A 13825-nucleotide genomic window follows, 5' to 3' on the forward strand; every position below is an offset into this window, starting at 1 on the left:
TCATTCTTGATCATATTGGGGTGAGGATGGACTCCTAGTGTAGTATAAGATGCACCAAAGTCATCTTTCTAGTTATCTCCTTTGAGAACACAAATTTCAACCCTCATATATACTCCTAAACTTGACTTTATTACTTTCATATTATTCTCTAGGATAAATTGTTGAGTCCACTTGATTGGGGTCGATGGGGTAGTTTCCCATGTGGTTGGGTTCGTTCTACTCGAGTCAAGAAACTAGGAACTCAAGCATCTAGTTGCTATGAATGACAAGTCAAGCTCTTATTCATCTCTAGATACTCTTCAATTATGTGCATTATACTCTTATTTCAACTTATACATTGTTGAATAATTGGATAAGGTCACATTTACATTTATGTTGTTAATTAAAATGGTTTTTTGTATTGACTTTCGCTAGTTAAAAGAAAAAATTGCTTCTATGACTGATTTTCACAAAATAATTAAATGAATAGTGGCATAATATGATGATCTTAAGAAATTTATATTATAGAAAACAAAATCCTTAAAAATATATATAAAAATCTTATTAGGAAAGACTCGAATAAAAAAATATTATTTTTACAAAATGAAAATGTATTTTATTTCAATATAAAATCATTCTGCTTTAAAATTGTATGATATGACAATCCATAGATCTTTATATTTAAAGATTTTTAAATACATATCAGAAACTTTAGTATGTCGAAAACCAAATTTATTACATTGTATTCACTCCCCTCTTCCTTTTTATGGAACACAAGAACTTAGTAATTATGCCCTTGGGCCCTTCATACAAGAGTTCTGCTATTTTAAAGCAGCAGATTCTTTTAATTGTAGGTTGCTTACTGTACAAAGAACCGACTTCATAATTGAGGCTTTGTTAAACAGGAAGATATTTTAAAAAGGTTAAAGAAAGAATAAGAATTTAGATTGCTTGGTTTGATGTAAAACTTGTCGAGGAACCGACAGACTACAATGATAAAAAGACGTTGTCTGGTATGACAGATCCGAGAGCTTTTCATTGAAGCAGTCAAGAGCAGTCAAAAGTACATCGTTGAAAAGGAGAAACATCCTTCTTGTTAAGAAATGGATCGACCCTAATCCACAAAAGCGAGAAAATAGAAGCCAGAAGAACAGACCAAAGTATAACTATAGTAGGAGTTCGATTCTGTCTTCCCAAAAGGCCTCTCAGAAATGGGTACAAGTGTACTACAACCCAGAATGCAAAGCAGAGCTTCTTAAACAAGAATCCCCATTCACCATATCCACTGTTAAATGTGGCTGAAATTCCAGCTACAACAGCTAAAAGGTTGACTATCACCAGTGTGGTTGGAATGATAAGAAGATTAGTCCATTCAAATACATAGAGTTCCTTGAGATCATCTGCCTCATCTAATTTTTTTGACTTGGGTTTTGGATGAGCAGTAGATATGGCAGTAAACTGCATGCCTGTTAATACTTTTAGCAGGCCTTGGAATATTGCAAAAAAGTGAGCAGAGGTGCCTCCAATCACCCAAAACTGTTGGTACCTCCACCAGTCTTCAATCTCCACATGGCTCCATTTGAGCTCCAGGAACACACAGGCCACCATGGAGATAAGGACACCTACGATCCAAATGAGTCCAAATTCGTCTAGCTGCAGGGAACAAGCATGATGTGATATAGAATTGTTGCATGAGTTATATGCTTTATGTTCAATTTGGGTGTACAGTGGGTTGAAAGTTCACATACCAGTGGAAATATGAATTTTCCTGTCAGGAGACAAACAGCAGGAAGAAAGCAGTAGGTGATGAGTGGAATTGAAGCCAATGGGTAAACTACTGTGTTGATGTAGGCGACTCTTTGAAGCCAATTAAGTTGCCCAGATCTCAATCTGTACCACAGTGGGCAGCGTTTGCTGAGAAGAATTTCCATGGAGCCATGTGCCCAATGGAGCAGTTGCCTCAGGCTGTCTGCTAAATTCATAGCACCATTTTCTTTGAATGCAGGCCTGAAATCGAATTAGTTATAATTAGCATATACTAATAGAGAATAGAGGTATAAAACTATTTAGTTGGACAATGTTTAAACAATACATTCTTTTGACTTGTTTAAATGGCTCTTCTAAATCACACTAACTTCATCATATAATCCACCTATTAATATGACTTCAATTGAACCAAGAGTATTTTACCCTCACAATTACTTGTCCATACAACGGCTTTATTGAATAACACAGGAACAAATGCTAACCTTGAAGGAACACAATATATGGATTGCCAGCCACGGGCGTGCATCTTCATTCCTGTGAGGACATTGTCTGTGACAGAGCCGTATATCCAACCGATCTGCAGAAGACATCAGGCTTCAATTAATGAGACGCAATTATATAGATTTGTTTATTAGAGGCAATAGAAAAAATGAATATGAGTTTATCTTAAATCAAACTAATAGATAAGATAAATGTAATTAGTATAATTACAGATGGACCACCTAAACAACTCAAAATTTAAAATATACCGTTTAAACTGAAATATAAGATACCTCTTTTCCCCATTGGGTTTTCTCTTCATATGTACAGGTAATAACATGGATGGCTTCTCTGATGAGCGAAGAAGGGTCTGTAGTGTCCGGAAGACCACCATCGTCCATTAAAGTTGAAGCGATGAAGACTGGAGATTGCCCCAAAGATGCTTCCAAATTTTGAAAGGGACCTAACAGCTGTGCAGTCTCTGATTCGTATTGGTAAAAACCTGTCAGAAAAGAAATTGTTTATCAAATATATAGATATATATTGAAGAGTCTTTTAGGTTTACCATTTTATTTTAAACAACACATTCTAAACACGTTAGTGATTCATTTTAAATCAAACTAATAGATAATTTCTATAAAAAAAAAATGTAATTTTAAATGAATTTGATGAAACATGTTAAAACTTAGAGCGTACTGTTTAAATCCAAACGCTTCAACTTGAACAGATTAAGCTAATCTAAAAGGTAGGTTTTGGTACTTGACCCTCAACGATAAGGGAAAATTTCATACTTTCAGTGTCTGTGAGCATTTCATTGCTGATGGTATCTGGGCTTTCTCTATCAGTGTCCTTTGATCTGCCAAACAACCAGGGCCGCCATGATTGGGAAGATTTTTGGCTGATTAGGGGAGGGGCGTAACCATAGAGAGATTGCCTCCTGAAAACACATGCTGTGCCTAAGTACATTGGCCCCTGAATACCATCTAGCCCCTTCAATGTTATCTGCACCCAAAGCAGAAAAAAGTGAAAAGTATTAAAGCTATGCAAGGGTCAAAAAATGTATAGAGGATTTTGGAAACATTTCGGTGTGATCTTGGAGGGGCAAATTTAAATAGCACATGCTTACAGATGAATTAATTAAACAAATCAAAATTGTTTTAAAGATTTATACGGAGAATTAGTGATGATTACATCATAATAAACGGTGTTGTGATTAACATATTTGTTCCATTGCTTGTCGAAAGCATGAAATCTGAGAGGAAACTGCACGTAAGAAACGTTTTGGCCAACTGGGGCGTCCATCATAAAGCACATTGCCTCTCGCAAGACTTGACTGTTGTTTATGTATTGCATACAGTCCATATTCAAGATGTAGGGAGAGTTGGTTAGCACTCCCGAGACTCGAACCTGAAACCATTCGAAAATGTATGAATTTCAATATATAAGTTGCAGGTCATAAAGCTCTGTGATTGTTTAAGTTATTACCAGAGAATTCATGGCACCGGGTCTGTCATGGTGATGGAAACTAGGCTTTTTCTCACGAGAGACGTAAACTAACAGAGGGAGTTCATGTCCTGTGATGTCAAGAGCCCCAGTGCGGCCTAAAAATACCTGCAGAAATCTTGAAGGTGTTCATCATTTATATTTTGAAAAATTCCATAATGATTTTGGATGTACTGTTTAAACAATTAAAATTTAGTATACATTATTTGTTCTCATTAACATTCTGAATCACATCGACTAATCATTAGTCAAAATATAATAAAATTATATATATGTATTTTTTTATTGGATTGTTTTTCTGATAATTTGAAATATTGATACAAACAAATTTCATACAACTGAACTGCCTTATAAAATATAAGGCAAAATATTGATACAAACAAATCTCATACAACTGAATTCAGAGACACTAAAAATCTGTTTAAATCAAACATTCGAAATGTTCTTTCAAAACAGAAAAGAAAAAAGTGAAAAGAAGAGAGAAAAGACATACCTGAATCATTGCTGGGTGGTCGCGAGGATTGTTCCCGGGCCAAGGCCTACCATCCTGCATCATCCACCCATCCTCTGGGGTCTTCTGTCGTTTGCTCACCAAAGCATTCATTCTAATTTTGAATTCGTCATATTCTCTCTGTATTGAATTCATTCACATAAAAAAAATTCCCACTTTTAATCAAACAAATTCATTCTCCACACAGCTAATGCAAAGCACTTTAACAGATACAGGGCAATCTTGCTTACTTTCATTTCCCGGCGCTTTTTCACAAAGGAAGGTCTGACCTTCTCTTTAAGATAATCAATCTTTTGGGAAAAATAAGCTTCAGGAGCTCTGGGTTCGATGTTGAATTCCTTGCAGAAGGGAACCCACCGCCTTGCAAATTCCGCAGTCTCAGACAAACACTCGAACGTAACCATGGCCGAGCCATCGTCCGACAGATAGCACGAAACTTTTTCGGCAGGGTAATCCACAGCAAGCACAGATAAAATAGCATTTGCAGTCATCATTGGCGGCTCGCTTATTGGATCCTCCGTGCTCACAAAAACATCCACGCTTGCTAGCGCAGAGTACTCTCCGCCCTCTTTCTCATACCTTTCAAATTCAAACCACAATATACAATTTATACCTATTTCAAGCATGAATGATAATCTTCTCTCTGTTTCTCCTACCTTATAAATTCAACCCATAATAAAATATCTATCATTTATGTTCACTATATTCACAGGGTTTAGGTCAGAAAATTTGTAATTATATCAAATTTTGTAGATGTTAGTGAACTATTAAATAGTCTTAAATTTTTAGAGGTGTGGCAGTTAGTCCAACATTTCCAAATCAACATCTTTACTTATATCTAAACTAAAGTGGTAGTTTGTCTAAAAGATCAATTTCCAGAAATGTAGCGGTTAGTCCAACAATTTTAAATGAACATCTTCACTTATATCCAAAGTGGTAATCTGTTTATGAGATCAATTTCCATAGATGTTGCTTAGAGAAATTGAATCTAGGTTGAGACTTTGATACCACATATAGATTTGTTGTTACACTAAAGCCAATAGGTAGGTGTTAATGAAGTTCCAAACCAGCATCTTCACATTTATCGAGAGTGGTAGTTAGTTAGTCTATGAGTTCAATTCTTAGATATGTGTGATGAGTAATTCAACAAAAAGAAATATAAATATAACTCCAATAAATTTGTATGAAAATAAAATTAAAATACTGTAATATATAATATTATCATTTAAATTATAAACCTTATCATATGTATAAATTTATTATTCTTATTCAATTTTAAAAATAAATATAAAATATTTGACAAAATATTAATTTAGAATATATATATATATATCTCAAAAGAATAAAGCATCTCTAATACTTATAAACCATAAAAATCTAAAGAAAATTATAACAACTTAAAAAAAATATAAAATTATACCTAACCGGATAATAAAAAAAGCATATTAGAAAAACAATTTTCAATTTTAAACTCTCACACACAAATCTAACACTAAAAGAACTGTAAGATCTAATTGCTTTTTATATCATTGATTCTCGTAATCTAAATTCAATAGAAATCTTGTATTTCATTATAACTTTCATTCTATGATGCTGATTTATCAGATATATCTACATAATATGTTTTATAAAATATCTCCAAAATCTAAATGGATTGCGAAACCAATATCATTTATTATCTATAACTCAAATTTTTTAACCCTTCAACAATAAAAATTGCATATTACATGACTGACAAGCCCTTTGTACTTTACCTGCTAGATAATCTTTGGAGGTAAGTCTGGCGATTCATGGGAGACCACTTGGGCAACTGGTCTAGAACCCATGATACGGCCAACCAGATTTCACAAATAACAGCAGTAATCCAGAGGCCATATGCATCCTTCACAGGGCTCTTTATCCTCAAGTAAAAAAAGAATCCCACAATTAACAAACGCAAAACTATCACAAGCCTGTATGGATAAATTATGTTCGCTTTAATGGGTAGCTCAGAGGAGAGAGACTGCCTGGGTTCCACGTCTCTGCGACACACAAAAAAACCAAAAACATCAAAATTCCTACCATCAAAATCAAACCAGAATCCTCATATTCATTCTCAAAACCAGCTAGATGTTTATAATTTTATAAAATTCTTCTTAATGAAAAATCATAAAGTGTGATTCGAAATGTCGGTAAAAAAATATATATTGATCGAACACAATAAAAACATAAAAATACAAATTAATAAAACTAATTTATATGTTTACGTCTCAATGATGAGATCTGGTTTCTGCCTCTGGGATCTTCCATTGATGGTTTCTGCACGCATCAAGTGACTGTATTTTACATTCTTCTTCCAGGTCTCCACTCTTTCTTTCCATGGAACTTCTGTGTCATTGGAATCCATGGTGCTTCCTGAACTAGACGCCTCCATGAATTCAATGTATATGAAAACTAAGCGTGCGGAGTGTACGTCCCTGAGCTTTTTGTAGAAGGGTGTGGCAGAAGAAAAAGGGCCCTGGTGTCTGCAGGCCTGCAAATGGAATATTGGATTACTACAGAATGAAGTAAAGCAACTCTTGACATATTATCTGTTTCTTGTTAGTTTTATATTCGCTGATGGTGACGAGAACATAGCTTTGTCTCTTCCGTGTGTCTTCTGCGAATCAGATAAACTTTTCTAAGGAAAAGCAGACGATTCTATCTTTCAAAGCAGTCGGCATAACTGTGATAGAATCGTAAACTTTTCACACCAGTTGTATTAAACTTGTTTTTAAATCTGAACTTAATAAATGAGACAAGAGTTGACGTATGAATCGAAGTAAAGATGTGACATAGAATACACGTTAAGAAATTATATATTTCACCCATTCTTGATTGTATCGAGTGATTTTAAAGGATTTTGGCTTGCTTTCCAACCATAGATTTAAGACGAAGACTCTCTTATACAAATTGTTCAATTTATAATACTCTTGAGCCCCATGTCTTTTTTGGATTGGATTGCAAGTGTCATTGTATTCTCACTTCTAAATAATGTAACTTCTTATTTTCCAAGCTTAATAGTTTTTCGATGTGGCCATTATTTATTGGTCTAGGATGGGATCAATTTCTTGCTATCAAATTTAATATTTATATCAATTTAGTTATTGGAATAATCTTTTTGTGTATCATATAAAAGTAACATCTTAGAACCTACTTCACGTTCTCAATTATATAGAAGATTAATTATCACTCACACATTATAGAGACCAATCACAGCCAATATTTGTTAGCATTAGACTTCAACATAATTGGGGTTCAACATAGTATCATTTCTTATTGCAGTTTTAATAAAGTCATATATTGGTCTTAATTTCAATCAAACTTAGCTCAATTGAACATAGTTAGCATCACACATCTACTTGCGTGGGACCTTAACCAAGTTAGCGACCAAGTCATCAACGTTCATTATCACTAATTGTGTCTTTTTCATCATTGTTAAATCAATCTAGGGGCATAACTTAGGGTTAAGGAAACTGCGTACTTTAACATTCAAATAGTTGGCTTTGAATTGTGCTTTTTAGCACCACTATGTTTTCCTAATAAAAATATCACCGAAGTTAACATCTTTTCTTGATACTAAATGTTAGTCTATGTTGTGGATGGAATTGAAGATGGAGAAAATCGAATCTGAGATATTATGCCACAAGATCCAAATGATTCAACATCTTATCAATGGACTACCTTCAATAAACACACACTGATGGTATGATGAATCAATAAGGATTTGGTCAACTACTGAGAGGGGGAGGGGGGGGTGAATCAGTAGATAGAAAACTGACATAAAATTTTCTCCAAACAAAACAACCTCTCAAGTCAAACTTAGAACTGACTGGTTCAAACACTGAACTACAAATTGCAATATCACTATCAAGTATACCGGTTGACTGTCATAACAGAATAACAGTAAAATAACTCTGAAACTCTCAAAACCTTTTAACCAAAACATCCAAATACTTTATTGACAAAAGTAAAAGATCATTTTAGATTGTTGTCGGTCATCATATCATAACTAAGTGGATTTAGCAGTTAAGCAAATTAACCATATCAAACATAACCACAAAAACATTCACCATTTGACGCAATGATTTTGATGTGGAAACCCAAATGGGAAAAACCACAATGGGGATGAATACCCACAAGTATTCTGAACTCTTCTCAAGTTTGCCCTATTAGGAGCCAACCCTATTAAAGCTTTACAATAAGTCATGTTAAGAACAGATCCTGTTAGGGACCACCTGGCTAAGGGATTGACTATAATGCCCTATTAGAAGCAATACCCTATTAGGAGTAACCTCGGTAGAGGATTTGAAATCCAAGCTAATTGATCACCTGGTTAGAGGATTTAGATAACACTAAGCTTGTTAGAGCTTACTCGGTTAAGGGATTTAACTATTGTAATTGTTAGGGAACAATAGGGGTTTGCTGATCTAGTGAATAGCAGTATTTTTCTTGATCAGATCCTTTTCATGCTCCTATCTGCCTTTACACATACTACAGATACATCATTTGGTTCGGCGACCACTACAACAAAACAACTCATCGACCTTATAAACAAAACAATAGGTTGGTAACACATCACAAACCTAAGATCTCATAGAGATTACAAACAAATCAGTTCAAGTATGACCATTGGATTACATATCAATCATTGCACATCATTCAAGAAAACCTCAATCGCTCCTTGATCACCACTTCATCGAACTCTGTACATGCAATGAACTTGCTCATTCCTAAGATAAAACCATTATCTCTATGCCAAAAACCATTTGAAACTCTTCTCATACAACATGCATACGTGGCATAATCATTACTACTCATCATTTGATCATAAACTAATACAACCGATTCACCAAGATCCATCGGTTAGGGTTAGCATATCAATAGGTAGGGTTTGCCGGTTGATCTCACTTCTTCTCTAGTAATATAGGTTTCCTTCACAAGCTCACTTACCGATTGCAAAACAACATTATTACAACATCATTATCGGTTATAATTGACATCAATGACAACATAAAAGTTCATCAATGCAATCTTCATGCAAATGCCCACAATCTCCCCCTTTGGCATTGATGGCAATACAAGTATCAATACCCTTGATTACTTTGATTGTGAATAGGAATCTTGGTTTACATTTTATCATGTACTCTCCTTCAACTGAGTTTCCATTTCTTCAACTGGTAACTATCTATAGATATTCTCTCTGTCAAATCATATAATTCTTCTCCCCATAATCATATACTTCTTCTCTCCCTTTGACAACAATGCCAAAGTGAAAGTAAAACATGCAATGTCATACTTCACTGTTCTACATCATCAATCTGTAACTTGATGCTCCCCCTATGCAATAAATCCACTGTACACCAATCCTGCTTCAAGATTCTTCAATTAGCTCTGAGACTGATGTATTCCACATCATGCTCAATTGACCTCATGTAGGGGCACAACCCCTAGCTAACCTCTAAGATACTCAAAAGTAGTCTTAGGAAGAGGTTTAGTAAAGATATCTGCTAACTATTCCTTGGTAGATACGTGCTCCAATAACACATCTTTACTCTGCACCTTCTCCCTCGAGAAATGATATTTCAGCTCAATATGCTTGGTTCTAGCATGCAACACTGGGTTCTTTGACATATTTATTGCACTGGTGTTGTCACATAAAATCTTTACAGGTTCTAAAATATTCAGCTTGAATCCTTCCACAATATGTTTCATCCAGATTACCTGGGTACAATTCATATACACTGCAACATACTCAGCTTCAGTAGTGGACTGTGATATACAACTCTGCTTCTTGTTGCTCCAAGATACAAGTCTTCCTCCAAGAAAGAATGCACCACCGATTGCACTTTTCCTATCATCACCATTACCTGCCCAGCCTGCATCTATATAAACCTTCAAATCAAAGTTACCTGCATATGGATACCATAATACATAGTCAATTGTACCTTTCAAATATTTGAATATCCTTTTGGTTGCTATCAAGTGTGTCTCCTTTGGATTATTCTGAAATCTGGCAACTAAACCAACTGCATGAGCAGTATATGGTCTGTTGTGAACAACATAATGCAGTTTCCCTATCATTGAACTATACTCTTTTTTGTCAATAGATGCAGCTTCATCCTTCTTAGACAATTTACAACCTATAACCATTGGTGTCCCAACTAGTTTACAGTCACTCATTCCAAATGTCTTCAACACCTCTTTCACATACTTAGACTATGTGATAAAAATACCACTCTTCATCTACTGCAGTTGCAAACTTATGAAGAATTTTATCTCTCCTACTAGAGACATTTCAAATTCACTTTTCATCTCATTCGCAAAGTCATCATTCATGTCATCATTGCCTCCAAATATGATATCATCCACAAACACAAGTCACTAGCCAGTATCGTATCTCCTTCAGATTTGAGATATATATTGTTATCTTCACTGGTTCTCTAAAAAACCTATCTTCATTAGGTGTGAATGTAGCCTTTCATACCATGCTCTTAGTGATTTCTTCAAACCATATAGTGGCTTGTGCAGTTTACACACCATATCTTTTGCATCAGTCAAAGCATAACCATCTGGTTGCTCAATGTATACTTCTTCTTCCAATATTCCATTTAGAAATGCTGACTTCACATCCATCTGATACTTTGAATCCCTTTCTAGTCACATAAATTTGTCCAGTATAATTAAATGAATATTTGCTATTTATTTGATTAAAATTCCACTAGCCATCAGTTAATTAAATTAATATTTAATTAATTCATCTTCAAAATATTATTCTATTAATTAAATAAATTATTCAATTTATTTTAATTAATTCATTAAACCAAGTTCAAATCAATTAAATGAATAAATCATATTTATTTCATTTGATCCCCTATTTCCTCTTTTAAATAAATTAAATCAAACATTTATTTAAATCATTTATCCCCCCCCCCCCCACTTGTATTTTCCTACAAATGCAACTTGCACACTTTGATTGAAATAAATTAATTTATTTTAATTAAAAATCCTATTTTCCCTCACCCACCAAATCCACTTGCATTCCTAAACCCCCTTCTAGATTCTTCTAAACCCTTCCTAATTAACCTAATCCATCCCCTAATTATTGTCACATTCCTAAGCAACTTGGAGTCACTTCTCAAAGACTTCAAAGTCTTTGAAAAGCATTTAATGCTTTGTGTTCAACAATTTAACCTCCAAAGTCTTCCAAAACCACTGATGGCTCTTACATGACCATTAATGGCTCTTACATAACCATTTGTGGTTATTTCAACTTGCACTCATGTGTCTCCTCAAGCATTTATTGCTTTGACCATGTTTATCCCTTTTGCCTTTGCACAAGAGTTTATCCATTGGATAAAAGCTTTATTCTTTGAATAAAGAATTTATTCATTCAAACTAACCTTGACCTTAACTTCCAAGTTAACCCTTAGGTCATGTCAAGCATTTAATGCTTATTCCCTCTCCTCTCAACCTATCTCACATTGGCACTTGTCATCCTAGGATTGGGTTGAAAGCCCGCACATGGATTGAATATCTTTCAATCCTGGCCCTTGTTGAGATTTCTCAATCTCAACCATCCATTGCTCCATTTTACCTATAAATAGAGCCCATTTCTTCATAATTCAGATCCTGAAAACTTGTATGCATTTAATCTATAGTGAATTTTAGAGAGCATTTTAGCATAATAACTCATATAATTGTCATTTTGATCTAAAATAAATCATTTTAGCATCATAGCATCTAGTATTAGCTTTTTATTCACATTTAGAGCAAATACTTCAATCTCGAACCTCCATAAGCACCCATAGTGCAAAAAACTGCTGAGAGCTACATTAGTTTGGAACTTGGAGAGGAGAGGAACAAGGGAGAAGAAGCTAAGAGCATGTTAGGAGGCATTTGGAGATGTCTCATCATATTTACCTTCCTAGTTAGATATTCTTTCATGCTTTTGGTATCTCTTTTGATATGCTTGTGTAGGAAAGTATTTTGTTTATGATTTCTGACACTAACAATTTGGCTTTTCTTCTTGTTTGTGTTTTGTTATCATTGACTAACCTTCCCTTTTTGCAGAGCATCATTTGGTGAACCCAACGTGAATCGAACACGCAACCTATAACAATAGTGCTAAACCCCTAACAAAAGCGCTTAATCAGCTATGCAAAAGTGCTAAAACTACAACCACGCTACAACAGCTATGCAATATCGCTGCTTAAAGACAAAAGCGTTCAATTGACCCCTCAATAGTGCTCATCAAACAAAAGCGCCTAAACATGCCTACAATAGTGCTAGTATTTTCAACAGCACCCAAACAACAGGACAATAACGCCATTGTGGCAAAAGCACTAGTTAATTGGACAAAAGAGCCAAAACATAGTTTCAGTGCTATTGTCTTGACTCAACTTGGACTCAGCAAAAAAATATCAAAAATGCATGAAATCCAAAATTTTCAATTTGCATACCACTGGTCCGTAGTCGTCTGGCCACTGGAATCGACAGACTTGCTCGAAACGGTGCTCTGTAATAGGTACCGACATCCTAACTGCTGCTCACTCCTCTCAAATGTCACTATTAGAGCTCTGGTTTCACACTAGTCGCGGTAACAAATGATCTTGTTTTCGCCCCTTTTTCCCCATTTAAACCCTTCATAGTCACTGTAACTTTCCCCCGCTCACCGCCATGGTCCCTATACACTTCTCGAGCCTCCCATTTCTCCATTTTACCTCTGATTTCTTCTATTTTTCACCCACGTTGCTAACTTCTTCTCTTCTACCACCCTACCAATTTTCATTCTTTTTCGAGAGATCGCCCGATTTTTCAAAAAAATTTGGCCCATCTCTCGAGGGGGCATACCACCCACTAAATTAACATTTATGGGGCATATTCTTCATACCTATTTTTCTTTCTTTGAAACAACGTAATAAACCACACCATCTCAAAGAGGGGCAAATGTAGTCACATAAATTTGTCTCGTTTAATTAAATGAATATTTGTTATTTATTTGATTAAAAATCCACTAGCCATCAGTTAATTAAATTAATATTTAATTAATTCATCTTCAAAATATTATCCTATTAATTAAATAAATTATTCAATTTATTTTAATTAATTCATTAAGCCAAATTCAAATCAATTAAATGAATAAATCATATTTATTTCATTTAATCCCCTATTTCCTCTTTTAAATAAATTAAATCAAACATTTATTTAAATTATTTATCTCCCCCACTTGCATTTTCTTACAAATGCAACTTGCACACTTTTATTGAAATAAATTAATTTATTTTAATTAAAAATCCTATTTTCCCTCACCCACCAAATCCACTTGCATTCCTAAACCCCCTTCCAGATTCTTCTAAACCCTTCCTAATTAACCTAATTCATCCCCTAATTATTGTCACATTCCTAAGAAACTTGGAGTCACTTCTCAAAGACTTCAAAGTCTTTGAAAAACATTTAATGCTTTGTGTGTTCAACAATTTAACCTCCAAAGTCTTCCAAAACCACTAATGGCTCTTACATGACCATTAATGGCTCTTACATAACCATTTATGGTTATTTCAACTT

At 34.6% G+C, this 13825-nt stretch overlaps 1 protein-coding gene across 2 annotated transcripts; it reads right to left on the reverse strand.

Moving 5' to 3' along the window:
• Positions 1–696: 696 nt before the first annotated feature.
• Positions 697–6773, reverse strand: LOC131068942 (cellulose synthase A catalytic subunit 4 [UDP-forming]). 2 transcript variants are annotated; one of them, XM_058004226.2, is made up of 11 exons: positions 6487–6772; positions 5995–6261; positions 4471–4819; positions 4223–4360; positions 3712–3837; positions 3418–3633; positions 3018–3228; positions 2520–2728; positions 2229–2323; positions 1728–1986; positions 697–1632 (listed from the first exon to the last, which is right to left on the reverse strand). In XM_058004226.2, exons 1-11 carry the CDS (start codon positions 6651–6653, stop codon positions 1027–1029), a joined length of 2643 nt encoding a protein of 880 aa, XP_057860209.2. In that variant the 5' UTR covers positions 6654–6772; the 3' UTR covers positions 697–1026. The 2 variants fall into 2 exon arrangements, with proteins under 2 accessions (XP_057860209.2, XP_057860210.2); XM_058004227.2 differs by lacking the exons at positions 3418–3633; positions 3712–3837 and having other exon boundaries at positions 6487–6773.
• Positions 6774–13825: the final 7052 nt, after the last annotated feature.

Source organism: Cryptomeria japonica, chromosome 7, assembly GCF_030272615.1.
Source record: "Cryptomeria japonica chromosome 7, Sugi_1.0, whole genome shotgun sequence".
NCBI classification, from domain to species: domain Eukaryota; kingdom Viridiplantae; phylum Streptophyta; class Pinopsida; order Cupressales; family Cupressaceae; genus Cryptomeria; species Cryptomeria japonica.